This window comes from Struthio camelus, chromosome 35 (genome assembly GCF_040807025.1).
Source record: "Struthio camelus isolate bStrCam1 chromosome 35, bStrCam1.hap1, whole genome shotgun sequence".
Classification (NCBI taxonomy): domain Eukaryota; kingdom Metazoa; phylum Chordata; class Aves; order Struthioniformes; family Struthionidae; genus Struthio; species Struthio camelus.
Window position 1 is genome coordinate 274,938 of NC_090976.1, and position 16,911 is coordinate 291,848.

Here is a 16,911-nt window from a genome sequence, read left to right on the forward strand (position 1 = left end):
GGGGGTCCTGGGGGCTGGAGGGTCCTATGGTTCTGGGGATCCTGGGGGGTCTATTGGAGGTCCCAGGAGGGTCTAGGGGGTCCCAGGGAGCTATGGGGGTCCTGGGGGTCTATTGGGGGTCCCAGGTGGGTCTAGGGGGTCCCAGAGGGCTATGGGGGTCCTGGAGGGTCCCAGAGGTCTGGAGGTCTATTGGGGATCCCAGGGATCTGGGGGTCCTGGAGGGTCCAATAGTTTGGAGGGTCCTGGGGGCTATTGGGGGTCCCAGGGGTTTCAGAGGTCCTGGAGGCTGGGGAGTCCCATGGTTCTGGGGGTCCTGGGGGCCCCAGGGGGCTATGGGAGTCCTGGGGGTCTATTGGGGTTCCCAGGAGGGTCTAGGGGGTCCCAGGAGGCTGGGTGTCCTCGAGGGGTTGGGGGTCCTGGAGGACTCTGGGGAGGTCCCAGGGGTCTGGGGGGGTCCAATAGTTTGGGGGGTCCTAGGGGCTATTGGGAGTCCCAGGGGGTCTGGGGGGGTCCCTGGGAGGTGTGAGGGATCCCCAGGGTCCTGGGGGGTCTGGCAGGGGCTACTGGGGTCCCAGGAGGGGAGGTCCTGGGGGGTCCCTGGGGTCTGGGGGGGTCCCAGGGGGGAATTGGGGGTCCCAAGATGTCCCAGGGGAGTCCTGGGGGTCTCAGGGGGGTATTGGGGGTCCTGGGGGGCTCTGGGGGATCCTGAAGGGCTCAAGAGGGTCCCAAGGGGTCCCCAGGAGTCCTGGGGGGGTATTGGGGGGCTCAGAAGGTCCTGGGGGGGGGTCTTACCAGTGACCTGGGTGGGGGCGATCTCGGCGGCGCTGCGGGTGTGCTGCTCGGCCACCACGCGCCAGACCACCGCCGTGGTGGGACGGGCCACCACCTCTGCGCCGGGGACGTCACCCGTCACCCGCCTCGGCCACCCTCACCCGGCCCCGTCCCGTCCCCATCCTGCCCCCGTCCCCATCCCGTCCCTGTCCCCGTCCCCATCCCAAGTCTGTCCCCTCCCTGTCCCCATCCCCATCCCGTCCCTGTCCCCATCCCCATCCCCATCCTGTCCCCTTCCCATCCTCATCCCATCTCCATCCCTGTCCCCATCCCCATCTCCATTCTGTCCCCTTCCCATCCTCATCCCATCTTCATCCCATCCCTGTCCCCTTCCCATCCTCATCCCATCCCCATCCTGTCCCCGTCCCTGTCTCTATCCTCATCCTATCTCCATCCCGTCCTGTCCCCATCCTGTCCCCTCCCCATCCTTATCCCGTCCCCTTCCCACCTTCATCTCATCCCCATCCCCGTCCTGTCCCCATCCCCATCCCCGTCCCCATCCTCATCCCATCTTCATCCCATCCCTGTCCCCTCCCTGTCCCCATCCCCTCTCATCCCCAACCCCGTCCTGTCCCCATCCCATCTCCATCCCTGTCCCCATCCCGTCCCCGTCCCGTCCGGTGTCCTCACCCGGGTAGCGGGCCCCGGCCGTCGCGCCCCCGTCGAGCTGCTCGACCGCCTGCTCCTCCGAGTTGGTCCAGAAAGCCGGGAGCTGCCGGACCGTCACCCGCCGGCCCCGTGTCCCCATGTCCCCACGGCACCCACCAGCCCCGTGTCCCCACGGCGCCCGCCACCACCCGCCGGCCCTGTGTCCCCACGTCCCCGTGTCCCCATGGCACCCGCTGGCCCCATGTCCCCTCGGCGCCCGCCACCACCCGCCGGCCCCGGGTCCCTGTGTCCCCACGACCCCGTGTCCCCACGTCCCCGTGTCCCCCACTGTCCCCATGTCCCCTCAGCACCCGCCAGTCCCGTGTCCCCATGTCCCCATGTCCCTGTGTCCCCCACTGTCCCCGTGTCCCCATGTCCCCTCAGCACCCGCCAGTCCCGTGTCCCCATGTCCCCATGTCCCTGTGTCCCCCACTGTCCCCATGTCCCCTCAGCACCCGCCAGCCCCATGTCCCCATGTCCCCGTGTCCCCCACTGTCCCCATGTCCCCATGTCCCCTCAGCACCTGCCAGTCCCGTGTCCCCACGTCCCCATGTCCCCGTGTCCCCCACTGTCCCCGTGTCCCCGTGTCCCCTCAGCACCCACCAGCCCCGTGTCCCCATGTCCCCATGTCCCCGTGTCCCCCATTGTCCCCGTGTCCCCGCGTCCCCTCGGCACCCGCTGCCCCATCTCCCCACATCCCCCCGTGTCCCCCCATGTCCCCACATTTCCCCATGCCCCCTGGGGCCCCTCGTGTCCCCACGTCCCCCCATGTCCCCACGTCCGTGTCTCCACATCCCCCACGTCCCCCGTGTCCCCGCGTCCCCCCGCGTCCCCCCGTGTCCCCGCTCACCATGGCCAGGGGTGTCGCGGCTGCAAGGGGAGGGGGACGGTGAGACCCGGGGGGAGCGGACCCGGGGGGGCACGAGGGGGGTCATTGGGGGACACGGGGGGACACAAGGGACCTCGAGGGGACATAGAGGGGACATGGGGTCACAGAGGGTCACGGGGGGCCGACTGGGGGGGCACCCAAGGGGATCGGGCTGGGGGTGTCCGGGGGGTCATAGTGGGTCACAGGGGTCATGGGGGGTCGGGGGGACTGATTTGGGGGTGGGGGGGTGGCCGGGAGGTGGGGCTGGAGGGGGCTAAGGGGGGTCCAGGGGGTCACAGGGGTCAGGGGGGTCACAGAGGACCAACCTGGAGGTGGGGGGGGCGGCACTGGGGGGGTCTGGGGGAGTCTAGGAGGGTCTCAGGGGTCATGATGGGTCACGGGGGGTCAGGGGGGTCATGGAGGACCGACCTGGAGGTGGGGGGGCGGCGCTGGGGGGGTCTGGGGGGGTCCGGGAGGGTCTCAGGGGTCATGATGGGTCACGGGGGGGTCGGGGGGACCGACCTGGGGGTTGGGGGAGCGGCACTGGGGGGGTCTGGGGGGGTCCGGGAGGGTCTCAGGGGTCATGATGGGTCACGGGGGGGTCGGGGGGACCGACCTGGGGGTTGGGGGAGCGGCACTGGGGGGGTCTGGGGGGGTCCGGGAGGGTCTCAGGGGTCATGATGGGTCACGGGGGGGTCGGGGGGACTGACCTGGGGGTTGGGGGGGAGCGGCACTGGGGGGGTCTGGGGGGGTCCGGGAGGGTCTCAGGGGTCACGATGGGTCACGGGGGGGTCGGGGGGACTGACCTGGGGGTGGGGGGGGCGGCACTGGGGGGGTCTGGGGGGGTCCGGGAGGGTCTCAGGGGTCACGATGGGTCACAGGGGGGTCGGGGGGACCGACCTGGGGGTGGGGGGGGGGCGGCGCTGGGGGGAGGGTCTGCGGGGGTCCCGGAGGGTCTCAGGGGTCCCGATGGGTCACGGGGGGGGGTCACGGGCAGCGGGTCAGCGGGAACCGACCTGGGGGCGGGGGGGCGGCCGGGGGGGCGGGGCTGGGGGCGGCCGGGGGGGCCCGGGGGGGGGGCTCGGCCGCCCCGTCGGGCTGCAGCTGCAGGGTGAAGTCGCTCTCGCCCTGGATGGTCAGCGTCTGGTGGGACGTCAGCACGTGGTAGCCCTTGCCCGCCGGGCAGATGGCCTTGAAGGCCGCTGCGGGGGGGGTCAGCCGCCGCCGGCGCCCCCCCGGCCCCCCCGCCCGCCCCCCCAAAACGGCCTGCAACGCCGCAAGCTGCAACGCTGCAACCGGCCCCCCCAGCAGCATGCAGCACCCCAACCTGCAACGCTGCAACCTGCTCCCCCCCAGCAGCATGCAGCACCCCAAACCTGCCCCCCCAAAACGGCTTGCAACGCTGCAACCGGCCCCCCCCCAGCAGCACGCAGCACCCCAAACCTGCAACGCTGCAACCTGCCCCCCCAGCAGCATGCAGCACCCCAAACCTGCAACGCTGCAACCTGCCCCCCCCAGCAGCATGCAGCACCCCAAACCTGCCCCCCCAAAACGGCTTGCAACGCTGCAACCTGCCCCCCCAGCAGCACGCAGCACCCCAAACCTGCAACACTGCAACCTGCCCCCCCAGCAGCACGCAGCACCCCAAACCTGCCCCCCCCAAATGGCTTGCAACGCTGCAACCGGCCCCCCCAGCAGCATGCAGCACCCCAAACCTGCCCCCCCCAAAATGGCTTGCAACGCTGCAACCTGCCGCCCCCAGCAGCATGCAGCACCCAAAACCTGCCCCCCCCCCAAATGGCTTGCAACGCTGCAACCGGCCCCCCCAGCAGCATGCAGCACCCCAAACCTGCAACGCTGCAACTGGCCCCCCCAGCAGCATGCAGCACCCCAAACCTGCAACGCTGCAACCGGCCCCCCCAGCAGCATGCAGCACCCCAAACCTGCAACGCTGCAACTGGCCCCCCCCAGCAGCACGCAGCACCCCAAACCTGCAACGCTGCAACCGGCCCCCCCAGCAGCATGCAGCACCCCAACCTGCAACGCTGCAACCTGCCCCCCCCAGCAGCATGCAGCACCCCAAACCTGCCCCCCAAAACGGCCTGCAACGCCGTAACCTGCCCCCCCCCCAGCAGCCTGCACCGTCCCGGCCGGCCCCAGAGCGCTGCTCTGAAACAGGCTGCAGTGTCTCCCAGCAGTGCTGCCATGCTGCGAGCTTCCCCCAGCGGTGCCCTGGCTGCTGGGTGCCCCCCCAGCGGTGCCTTGGGTGCTGCATGACACCCCCCCCAGCAGTGCTGCCATGCTGCGAGCTTCCCCCCAGCGGTGCCCTGGGTGTTGCATGACCCCCCCCAGCAGTGCTACCATGCTGCGAGCTTCCCCCAGCGGTGCCCTGGGTGCTGGGTGCCCCCCCAGCGGTGCCCTGGGTGTTGCATGACCCCCCCCCAGCAGTGCTGCCATGCTGCGAGCTTCCCCCAGCAGTGCCCTGGGTGCTGGGTGCCCCCCAGCGGTGCCCTGGGTGCTGTGCACTTCCCCCCAGAGGTGCCCTGGGTGCTGTGCACCCCCCCCAGCAGTGCTGCCATGCTGCGAGCTTCCCCCAGTGGTGCCCTGGCTGCTGGGTGCCCCCCCAGCGGTGCCCTGGGTGCTGTGCACTTCCCCCCAGAGGTGCCCTGGGTGCTGTGCACCCCCCCCAGCAGTGCTGCCATGCTGCGAGCTTCCCCCAGCGGTGCCCTGGCTGCTGGGTGCCCCCCCAGCGGTGCCCTGGGTGTTGCATGACCCCCCCCCAGCAGTGCTGCCATGCTGCGAGCTTCCCCCAGCGGTGCCCTGGCTGCTGGGTGCCCCCCCAGCGGTGCCCTGGGTGCTGCATGACCCCCCCCCAGCAGTGCTACCATGCTGCGAGCTTCCCCCAGCGGTGCCCTGGCTGCTGGGTGCCCCCCCAGCGGTGCCCTGGGTGCTGCATGACCCCCCCAGCAGTGCTGCCATGCTGCGAGCTTCCCCCAGCAGTGCCCTGGCTGCTGGGTGCCCCCCCAGCGGTGCCCTGGGTGCTGCATGACCCCCCCAGCAGTGCTGCCATGCTGCGAGCTTCCCCCAGCGGTGCCCTGGCTGCTGGGTGCCCCCCCAGCGGTGCCCTGGGTGCTGCATGACCCCCCCCCCCAGCAGTGCTGCCATGCTGCGAGCTTCCCCCAGCGGTGCCCTGGGTGCTGGGTGCCCCCCCAGCGGTGCCCTGGGTGCTGTGCACTTCCCCCCAGAGGTGCCCTGGGTGCTGTGCACCCCCCCAGCAGTGCTGCCATGCTGCGAGCTTCCCCCAGCGGTGCCCTGGCTGCTGGGTGCCCCCCCAGAGGTGCCTTGGGTGCTGCATGACACCCCCCCCAGCAGTGCTGCCATGCTGCGAGCTTCCCCCAGCGGTGCCCTGGCTGCTGGGTGCCCCCCCAGCGGTGCCCTGGGTGCTGCATGACCCCCCCCAGCAGTGCTGCCATGCTGCGAGCTTCCCCCAGCGGTGCCCTGGGTGCTGGGTGCCCCCCCAGCGGTGCCCTGGGTGCTGCATGACCCCCCCAGCAGTGCTGCCATGCTGCGAGCTTCCCCCAGCGGTGCCCTGGCTGCTGGGTGCCCCCCCAGAGGTGCCTTGGGTGCTGCATGACACCCCCCCCAGCAGTGCTGCCATGCTGCGAGCTTCCCCCAGCAGTGCCCTGGGTGCTGGGTGCCCCCCCAGCGGTGCCCTGGGTGCTATGAGCTTCCCCGGAGCGGTGCCCTGGGTGCTGCGCACTTCCCCGGAGCAGTGCCCTGGCTGCTGCATGCCCCCCCCAGCAGCGCCGCGGACCCCCCCCCCGGCGCGGGGCGCCCCTACCGGTGCCGTCGGCGGGGCAGCGCTCGCAGCGGCCCCCCCAGGCCTTGCCCACGCTGCAGCAGCAGGTCTGGCGCGAGAGGCGGGTGGGCAGCGGGTGCTGGCACTGCTGCGGCCCCGACACCAGCCGGAAGCAGAGGCTCTTCTCCTCGGCCTTCTCCGCTGCGGGCACCCGGTCACGCACCCCCCCCGGCCCCCCCAGGACCCCCTGCAGACCCCCCTTGAACCCCCTTGGACCTCTGGGACCCCCCCAGACCCCCCTCGACCTCCCATGGGCCCCCTCGACCCCCCCTAGACCCCTAAGACCCCCCCAAGACCCCCCCTGGACCCCCTTGGACCCCTAAGACCCCCCAAGACCCCCCCTGGACCCCCTTGGACCCTCTCCTTGGACACCTAAGACCCCCCCATGAGCCCCTTCGACTCCCCCAGGACCTCTGGGACCCCCCTCCAGACCCCCCTCGGCCTCCCATGGGCCCCCTCAACCCCCCCCAGACCCCTAAGACCCCCCCCAAAACCCCCCTGGACCCCCTCTTGGACCCCTAAGACCCCCCCCAGGACCTCTGGGACCCCTAAGACCCCCCTATGAGCCCCTTCGACTCCCCAGGACCCCCTTTGGCCACCTAAGACCCCCCCCTTGGAACCCCCCAGATCCCTAGGGATCCCCCCTGAGCCCCCCAGGACCTCTGGGACCCCCCCCAGACCACCTTCGACTGCCCTTGGCCCCCTCCAAAACTCCCCTGCTCCTCCATAGGCCCTCCCGACCTCCCCAAGACCCCCTTGGACCCCCCCCCAAACCCCCTGGAACCTCAGGGACCCCCCTAGATCCCCCCCAGGACCTCAGAGACCCCCCCAAGGACCCCCCACGACCCCTCACTACCCCCCTTGACCCCTCCCAGGACCTCAAGGACCCCCCCAAGACCCCCCTAAGCCCCCCCTCAGGACCTCAGGGACCCCCCCAGACCCCCCCTTGGATTCCCCCCCCGGACCCCCCCGTACGGAGGCACTGGCTGCGGGAGGGGGCCAGCGCGTGGCCGGGTTTGCAGGCGCAGCGGAAGCTGCCCTGGGTGTTGAGGCAGTCGCCGTTCTGGCACACGCCCTGCATGGCGCACTCGTTGATGTCTGCGGGGAGAGCACGCCTGCACACGCCTGCACACGCGTGTGCACACGCACGCCTGCAAACGCATGCCTGAACACGCCTGCACACGCATGCCTGCACACGCCAGCACGAGCAGCACCGCGCACGCACACGCCCTGCATGGCGCACTCGTTGATGTCTGCGGGGAGAGCACGCCTGCACACGCCTGCACACGCGTGTGCACACGCACGCCTGCAAACGCATGCCTGAACACGCCTGCACACACATGCCTGAACACGCCTGCACGAGCAGCACCGCGCACGCACACGCCCTGCGTGGCGCACTCGTTGATGTCTGCGGGGAGAGCACGCCTGCACACGCCTGCACACGCGTGTGCACACGCACGCCTGCAAACGCATGCCTGAACACGCCTGCACACGCATGCCTGCACACGCCAGCACAAGCAGCACCGCGCACGCACACGCCCTGCGTGGCGCACTCGTTGATGTCTGCGGGGAGAGCACGCCTGCACACGCCTGCACACGCGTGTGCACACGCACGCCTGCAAACGCATGCCTGAACACGCCTGCACACACATGCCTGCACACGCCGGCACGAGCAGCACCGCGCACGCACACGCCCTGCATGGCGCACTCGTTGATGTCTGCGGGGAGAGCACGCCTGCACACGCCTGCACACGCGTGTGCACACGCACGCCTGCACACACATGCCTGCACACGCCTGCACGAGCAGCACCGCGCACGCACACGCCCTGCGTGGCGCACTCGTTGATGTCTGCGGGGAGAGCACGCCTGCACATGCCTGCACACGCGTGTGCACACGCATGCCTGCACACACACGCCTGCACACACCTTTCCCCCCCATGCCGCTTGCACGCGCACAGCCCTGCCTGGGCCTTCGTGCACACCCTCGTGCATGCCCTCGTGCGCAGCCCCCCGCCCTCGCCCGGCCCTCGTGCGCAGCCCCCACCCTCGCACGGCCCTCGCGCGCGCCCTCGTGCGCAGCCCCCCACCCTCGCCCGGCCCTCGTGCGCAGCCCCCCACCCTCGCGCGCGCCCTCGTGCGCAGCCCCCTGCCCTCGCCCGTCCCTCGTGCGCAGCCCCCCACCCTCGTACCCTGGCAGTGGCTGCTGTTGAGGCGCTTGTAGCCCTGGGGACAGTCGCCGCCGAGCTCCCCCCGGATCGGGCCCGTCTTCTGCACCCCCGTGTCTGCAAAGCAGCGCGCTCGCCCGGACGCCTGGGCCCCCTGGGGGGGGGGGTGGCGCCCGGACGCCTGGGCCCCTCGGGAGCCCCCTGGACGCCTGGGTCCCCTGGGGGGGTGGCGCCTGGATGCCTGGGCCCCTCGGGAGCCCCCCGGATGCCTGGGTCCCCTGGAGGGGGGGCAGAGGGGTGGGGGGACCCGGCTGAGGGCCCAGGTGTCCGGGCCCCAGGTGAGGGCACTGAGGGGCTGGGCGGGAGCCTTGTTAGCGGAGCGGCTGCTAACGAGCCCCTCGTCACCCCCCAGATGGGGCTCAGCTGGGCCCCCCAGGGGAAGGGGGCTGGGGGCTCCCGGACACCTGGGTCCCTTGGGGGGGGGCTGGGGGTTCCCAGACAGGGGTTGGGGGCTCCCGGATGCTGGGGACCCTGGGGGGTGGGTTGGGGGGGTGCTGGGGTCCCGGGGGGGGTCGGGGGCTCCCGGACACTGGGGTCCCTGGGGGGAGGTTGGGGGGCTCCTGCCCATTGGGGTCCGGGGGGGTCAGGGGGCTCCCAGACGCCTGGGTCTCTGGGGGGGTCAGGGGGCTCCTGCACATTGGGTTCCTGGGGGGGGTCCCAGGGGGCTCCCGGATGCCGGGGTCCGGGGGGGGGTCAGGGGGCTCCTGCACATTGGGGTCCCGGGGGGGGTGTCCCAGGGGGCTCCTGGGTGCTGAGGTCCCAGAGGGCTCCCAGATGCGGGGGTCCGGGGGGGGGTCCCAGGGGGCTCCCGGATGCCGGGGTCCAGGGGGGGGTCAGGGGGCTCCTGCACATTGGGGTCCCGGGGGGGGGTCCCAGGGGGCTCCCGGGTGCTGAGGTCCCGGAGGGCTCCCAGATGCGGGGGTCCGGGGGGGGGTCCCAGAGGGCTCCCAGATGCGGGGGTCCCGGGGGGAGGTCCCAGGGGGCTCCTGGACACCAGGGTCCTGGGGGGGGTCCCAGGGGGCTCCCGGGTGCTGAGGTCCCGGAGGGCTCCCAGATGCGGGGGTCCGGGGGGGGGTCCCAGGGGGCTCCCGGGTGCTGAGGTCCCGGAGGGCTCCCAGATGCGGGGGTCCGGGGGGGGGTCCCAGGGGGCTCCCGGGTGCTGAGGTCCCAGAGGGCTCCCAGATGCGGGGGTCCCGGGGGGGGTCCCAGGGGGCTCCTGGGTGCTGAGGTCCCAGAGGGCTCCCAGATGCGGGGGTCCGGGGGGGGGTCCCAGGGGGCTCCCGGATGCCGGGGTCCAGGGGGGGGTCAGGGGGCTCCTGCACATTGGGGTCCCGGGGGGGGGTCCCAGGGGGCTCCCGGGTGCTGAGGTCCCGGAGGGCTCCCAGATGCGGGGGTCCGGGGGGGGGTCCCAGAGGGCTCCCAGATGCGGGGGTCCCGGGGGGGAGGTCCCAGGGGGCTCCTGGACACCAGGGTCCTGGGGGGGGTCCCAGGGGGCTCCTGGGTGCTGAGGTCCCGGAGGGCTCCCAGATGCGGGGGTCCGGGGGGGGGTCCCAGGGGGCTCCCGGGTGCTGAGGTCCCGGAGGGCTCCCAGATGCGGGGGTCCGGGGGGGGGTCCCAGGGGGCTCCCGGGTGCTGAGGTCCCAGAGGGCTCCCAGATGCGGGGGTCCCGGGGGGGGTCCCAGGGGGCTCCCGGGTGCTGAGGTCCCGGAGGGCTCCCAGATGCGGGGGTCCGGGGGGGGGTCCCAGGGGGCTCCCGGGTGCTGAGGTCCCGGAGGGCTCCCAGATGCGGGGGTCCGGGGGGGGTCCCAGGGGGCTCCCGGGTGCTGAGGTCCCGGAGGGCTCCCAGATGCGGGGGTCCGGGGGGGGGGTCCCAGGGGGCTCCCGGGTGCTGAGGTCCCGGAGGGCTCCCAGATGCGGGGGTCCCGGGGGGGGTCCCAGGGGCTCCCGGGTGCTGAGGTCCCGGAGGGCTCCCAGATGCGGGGGTCCGGGGGGGGGTCCCAGGGGGCTCCCGGGTGCTGAGGTCCCGGAGGGCTCCCAGATGCGGGGGTCCGGGGGGGGGTCCCAGGGGGCTCCCGGGTGCTGAGGTCCCGGAGGGCTCCCAGATGCGGGGGTCCCGGGGGGGAGGTCCCAGGGGGCTCCTGGACACCAGGGTCCTGGGGGGGGTCCCAGGGGCTGCCGGGTGCTGAGGTCCCGGAGGGCTCCCAGACGCGGGGGTCCCGGGGGGGGGTCGCAGGGGGCTGCTCCCGGACGCCGGGGCCCCGCACTCACACTGCAGCTGGGGGCACTTGTGGCACTTGCCCTGGCCCCAGGCGGTGCCGATGCTGCCGCAGCAATCCTCCTGCTTGGTGAGCCCGGGCAGCGGGTTGCTGCCGCACTGCGGGACGCGGCCGGGCTGGCGGGGGCTGGCGGGGGCCTGCCGCCCCCCCCGCCGCCCCCCGGACCCCCTGCGCCCCCCGCCGCCTAGCCCCACACGATGCAGGGGCTCCGTGCAGCCCCTCGTGCATCCCCCGTTGCCCCCTGCTTCCTGCACCCCCCCCTGCACCCCCTATAGGATGCAGGTGCTCCCTGCACCCCCCCGGGCACCCCCTGTGCCCCCCACAGGATGCAGGGGCTCCCTGCACCCCCCCGGGCACCCCCTGTGCCCCCCACACGATGCAGGGGCTCCCTGCACCCCCTGCAACCCCCCCACAAGGCAGGGGCTCCCTGCACCCCCCCTGGGCACCCCCTGTGCCCCCCCCAATGCAGGTGCTCCCTGCACCCCCTTGCACCCCCTGCACCCCCCCCACAATGCAGGGGCTCCCTGCACCCCCCCCGGGCACCCCCTGTGCCCCCCACACGATGCAGGGGCTCCCTGCACCCTCTGCAACCCCCCCACAAGGCAGGGGCTCCCTGCACCCCCCCTGGGCACCCCCTGTGCCCCCCCCCACAATGCAGGTGCTCCCTGCACCCCCTTGCACCCCCTGCACCCCCCCCACAATGCAGGGGCTCCCTGCACCCCCCCCGGGCACCCCCTGTGCCCCCCATGCGACGCAGGTGCTCTCTGCACCCCCTTGCACCCCCTGCACCCCCCCCCACAATGCAGGGGCTCCCTGCACCCCCCCCAGGCAACCCCCACGCGATGCAGGAGCTCTCTGTGCCCCCCTGCACCCCCTGTGCCCCCCCCAGGCACCCCCCACCCCTGCTGCACCCTCTGCAAGACGCGTGCCCCCCCTGCACCCTCCCATGCAATGCATGTGCACCCTGCACCTCCCTGCAGCCCCCCCCAAGCACCCCCTATGCCCCCCCCTCCGATCCACCTGCTCCCTGCACCCCCTGTGCCCCCCCCAGGCACCCCCCACCCCTGCTGCACCCTCTGCAAGACACGCGCCCCCCACGCTGCATGCACCCCCCCGCCCCGGGCGCTCACCGACTGCTTGGGCAGGGTCTCCTGGAAGCAGCGGCCGAGGGGCTTGTGGGTGTGGGGCCGGCCGTGGGGGGCGGGGGGCTTGAGGCCGGCGGGGGGCTGCGCGGGGTGGGCCAGCAGCAGCCCCGGGCCGCGGGGCCCGGCACCCTCGGGTGCCAGCGGCTCGATGCGGTGCACCTGCACCGAGGCCTCGGCCGGGTGGTGCACGCGCACGTTCACCAGCGGCGGCGGCACCTGCACTGCGGCCGCACCGGCACCTCGCGCCCGCCCCCGAGACCCCCGACCCACGGCACCCGCCGAGACCCCCGACCCGCGGCACCTGCACCCCCTGCACCCTCGAGACCCCCGACCCACAGCACCCCCTGCACCGAGGCCTCGGCCGGGTGGTGCACGCGCACGTTCACCAGCGGCGGCGGCACCCGCTGAGACCCCTGACCCACGGCACCAGCACCCCCTGCACCCCCGGGACCCCCGACCCACGGCACCCGCCGAGACCCCCGACCCACGGCACCAGCACCCCCTGCACCCCCTGAACCGGCACCCCTGAGACCCCCGACCCACGGCACCAGCACCCCCTGCACCCCTTGCACCCCCGGGACCCCCGACCCACGGCACCCGCCGAGACCCCCGACCCACGGCACCAGCACCCCCTGCACCCCCTGAACCGGCACCCCTGAGACCCCCGACCCACGGCACCTGCACCCCCTGCCCCCGGACTCCCTGCACCGGCACCTCTCCCCCGCCCACGACACCCCCGACCCACGGCACCCCCCGACCCACAGCACCCCAGCACCGGCACCCCCTGCACCCCCAGACCCCCGACCCCCTGCACCGGCACCCCCTGCACCCCCGGACCCCCGACCCCCGGCACCCCCTGCACCAGCACCCCCTGCACCGGCACCTCGCACCCGCCCCCAGCCCCCTAATACCTGCCATGGCCCCAATACACCCCCATAGCCCCCAGCCCCCTAACACCCCCCATGGCCCCAATACCCCCCAATACCCCCCAGCCCGCTAATACCCCCCATGGCCCCAATACCCCCCAATACCCCCCAGCCCGCTAATACCCCCCATGACCCCAATACATCCCCATAGCCCCCAGCCCGCTAATACCCCCCATGGCCCCAATACCCCCCCATAGCCCCCAGCCCCCCAACACCGCCCCATGGCTCCTAATACCCCCACATCCCCCCATAGCCCCCAGCCCCTCAACACCGCCCCATGGCTCCCAATACCCCCACATCCCCCCATAGCCCCCAGCCCCCCAACACCCCCCATAGCCCCCAACACCCCCGCGGGCAGTACCCTCGGCCGAGTGGTGCCCGGGCCCCAGGGGCACCACGAAGGTGGCGTGGCTGACGTGGCCCCCGTGGCCGCCGGGGGCCGGCGGGGGCTCGCCGGGGCCGTCGGCGATGACCTGCACGGCGTAGACGGCCACCTTGGCCCCCTCGGGGCCCGGAGCCTCGGGGGGTCCCGGGGCGGCGGCGGCGGCCGGGGGGGGGGGCGGCGGCGGGGCCCCCCCCTGGCGCCCGGCCGGCACCTGGCAGAAGCGGCCCGTGAACTCGGGGGGGCAGAGGCAGTGCGAGCGCGACGTGCACTGGCCCCCGTTCATGCAGGGCAGCGGGCACACCACTGCGGGGAGAGGGGCGGCGGTGAGGGGCGCGCCCCCCCCCCAGAACCCCAACACCCCCGCGGGCGCCCGCCCGAGCCCCCCTGCGCCGTGCATGCAGCCCTGCACCGTCCGGGCACCCCCAAACCATGCATACACCCCCCGCACCGTCTGTGCACCCCCAAACCCCCCTGCATGGTGCATGGACCCCCCGGCAGTGTGCACGCAGCCCCAAACCCCCCTGCGCCATGCACAGACCCCCTGCAGTGTGTGTGCACCCCCAAACCCCCCTGCATGGTGCATGGACCCCCCTGCAGCGTGTGTGCACCCCCAAACCCCCTGCATGGTGCATGGACCCCCCTGCAGCGTGTGTGCACCCCCAAACCCCCTGCATGGTGCATGGACCCCCCTGCAGCGTCTGGGCACCCCCAAACCCCCTTGCATGGTGCATGGACCCCCTGCAGCATCCGGACACCCCCGAACGCCCGTGCATGGTGCATGGACCCCCCTGCAGCGTGTGTGCACCCCCAAACCCCCTTGCATGGTGCATGAACCCCCTGCAGTGTGTGTGCACCCCCAAACCCCCCTGCATGGTGCACGGATCCCCTGCAGCGTCTGGGCACCCCCAAGCCCCCCTGCACCGTGCACGCACCCCCTGCAGCGTCTGGGCACCCCCAAGCCCCCCTGCACCGTGCACGCACCCCCTGCAGCGTCTGGGCACCCCCAAGCCCCCCTGCACCGTGCACGCACCCCCTGCAGCGTCTGGGCACCCCCAAGCCCCCCTGCACCGTGCACGGACCCCCTGCAGCGTCTGGGCACCCCCAAGCCCCCCTGCACCGTGCACGCACCCCCTGCAGCGTCTGGGCACCCCCAAGCCCCCCTGCACCGTGCACGGACCCCCTGCAGCGTCTGGGCACCCCCAAGCCCCCCTGCACCGTGCACGCACCCCCTGCAGCGTCTGGGCACCCCCAAACCCCCCTGCACCGTGCACAGACCCCCTGCAGCGTCTGGGCACCCCCAAACCCCCCTGCACCGTGCACGGACCCCCTGCAGCGTCTGGGCACCCCCAAACCCCCCTGCACCGTGCACGGACCCCCTGCAGCGTCTGGGCACCCCAAAACCTGCCAGCACGGTGCACACCAACCGTCCCCGTCCCCAGCGATGCTCCATCCCATCCCGGTGCCCAGCACGTCCCCGTCCCCGTCCCCGTCCCATCGCACGGCCGTGGCGTGCCCGCCGTGTCCCCGGCGAGGCCCCCCGCTGCCCCCGTCGCAGCCCCACATGCCACCGCATGCTCATTGCATGCCCGTCCTGGTGCCACCGTGTGCCCGTTGCACGCCCATCGTCGCGCCACCGCATGCCCACTGCGCGTCCGTCACGGCACAGCACACACCCGTCGTGCTGCCACCACGTGCCCATTGCACATCCATCATCGTGCCACCGCGCGCCCTTTGCACGCCCATTGCACGCCCATCGTGCTGCCCCCACGTGCCCATTGTGCGTCCATCATCGTGCCCCCACGTGCCCATTGCACGCCCATCACGGTGCCACCACGTGCCCATTGTGCGTCCATCATCGTGCCCCCACGTGCCCTTTGCACGCCCATCACGGTGCCACCACGTGCCCATTGTGCGTCCATCATCGTGCCCCCACGTGCCCTTTGCGTGCCCATCGCGGTGCCACCACGTGCCCATTGCACGCCCATCACGGTGCCGCCACGTGCCCTTGGCACGCCCGTCATCGTGCCAACACGTGCCCATCGCGGTGCCCATCGTACGCCCATCATCGTGCCACTGCGTGCCCGTTGCACGCCCGTCCTCGTGCCAACGCGTGCCCACCGCACACCCGTCGTGGAGCCGCCGCGTGCCCTTTGCATGCCCGTCATCGCGCCGACGCACGCCCCTCGCGGTGCCACCACGTGCCCATCGTACGCCCGTCATCGTGCCACTGCGTGCCCGTTGCACGCCCGTCCTCGTGCCAACGCGTGCCCATCGCACGCCCGCCGCGGCGCCGCCGCTCACCCACGCGGAAGCCGGAGCCGGTGAGCGTGTCGGCGGCGTGGCCGTTCTCGCCGATGAGCGTCATGTTGGTGCCGGGCTTGCAGGTGTCGCGGCAGTGGCCCTTGAGGCAGGTCCGGCGGCAGATGAGGGGGGCGAAGACCACCTTGAAGCGCTCGCGGGCCACCGCCGCCCCCCCGGGACCCCCCAGCGCCGCCAGCAGCAGCGCCAGGGCCCAGCCCGCGCCCGCCCGCGCCATGGCCGCCGCCGCCGCCCCCCGCGCCGGACGCCTGGGTCCCGCCGACGCTCCGGAGCCGGACGCCTGGGTCCCGCCGACGTCGGGGGGGGGGGGTTCTCCAAACCCGGACGCCTGGGTCCCCTCCGCTCCGGAGCCGGACGCCTGGGTCCTCCCCCCTCCCGAGTCCCCCGCTGCTGCCGGACGCCTGGGTCCCCCCCCTGCTCCGGAGCCGGACGCCTGGGCTCCCTCCGGCACCGGGCGCCCGGACGCCTGGGCTCTCTCTGGAATGGGGCGGGGGGGCCCGGACGCCTGGGTTCCCGCTGGAACGGGGAAGGTGGGCGGGGAGCCCGGACGCCTGGGCCCGCTCTGGCACCGGGAGGGTGGGCGGGAACCCGGACGCCTGGGCTCCCTCCAGCACCGGCTTGGGGGTGTCCCGGTGCCACGGGGGGGAGAGCCGAAGCCGGACGCCTGGGCCCGCGGTGGCGCTGGGGGGGGGGTGGGGGGGGGGGAACTGGACGCCTGGGCTCAGTCTGGGGCGGGGGGGGGGCGGTGGGAGTAGGGGGAGCCCGGACGCCTGGGCCCGCTCCAGGGATGGAGGGGGGGAAAGGGGGAGTGTGGGTGGGAGCGGGGAGGAGCCCGGACGCCTGGGTCCGCTTCCAGCACCAGGAAAACAGAGGCGGGGGAGCAGGGGGCCCCGGACGCCTGGGCCCACTGGAGGGGTGCAGAGCCCTCGGACGCCTGGGCCCCACGGGGTGGGGGGGTCCCGCTGTGCGGGGGGGTGGGGGGTGCAGGACCCCGGATACCTGGGCCCCCCAGGGTGGGGGTCCCCCTATGTGGGGGAGGGGGCTGCAGGGTCCCCGGACACCTGGGCCCCCTGGAGGAGCCCGGGGGGGTGCAGAACCCCCGGACGCCTGGGTCCCCATGGGGGGGGGGGCCGGGGTCACCCCCTCCCCGGACGCCTGGGTCCCCATGGTGAGGGGGGGGGCCGGGGTCACCCCCCCCCGGACGCCTGGGTCCCCATGGGGAGGGGGGGGGCCGGGGTCACCCCCCCCGGACGCCTGGGTCCCCATGGGGAGGGGTCTGGGGTCACCCCCCCGGACGCCTGGGTCCCCATGGGGAGGGGGGGGCTGGGGTCACCCCCCCCCCGGACGCCTGGGTCCCCATGGGGAGGGGTCTGGGGTCACCCCCCCGGACGCCTGGGTCCCCATGGGGAGGGGGGGCGGGGGTCACCCC

General features: G+C 73.7%; 1 protein-coding gene across 1 annotated transcript in view; it reads right to left on the reverse strand.

Moving 5' to 3' along the window:
- Positions 1–16,046, reverse strand: part of LTBP3 (latent transforming growth factor beta binding protein 3) — a 32,097-nt gene extending 16,051 nt beyond the window's left edge. The window contains exons 1-11 of the mRNA XM_068923686.1: positions 15,465–16,046; positions 13,140–13,466; positions 11,838–12,073; positions 10,700–10,805; positions 8,396–8,488; positions 7,182–7,304; positions 6,189–6,347; positions 3,364–3,549; positions 2,330–2,349; positions 1,462–1,543; positions 793–888 (exon numbers count right to left, since the gene is read on the reverse strand). Coding sequence (XP_068779787.1) covers positions 793–888; positions 1,462–1,543; positions 2,330–2,349; positions 3,364–3,549; positions 6,189–6,347; positions 7,182–7,304; positions 8,396–8,488; positions 10,700–10,805; positions 11,838–12,073; positions 13,140–13,466; positions 15,465–15,699 — 1,663 coding nt within the window. The 5' untranslated portion in view covers positions 15,700–16,046. The remainder of the gene's footprint in view (positions 1–792; positions 889–1,461; positions 1,544–2,329; positions 2,350–3,363; positions 3,550–6,188; positions 6,348–7,181; positions 7,305–8,395; positions 8,489–10,699; positions 10,806–11,837; positions 12,074–13,139; positions 13,467–15,464) is intronic.
- Between the last annotated feature and the right edge of the window lie 865 nt (positions 16,047–16,911).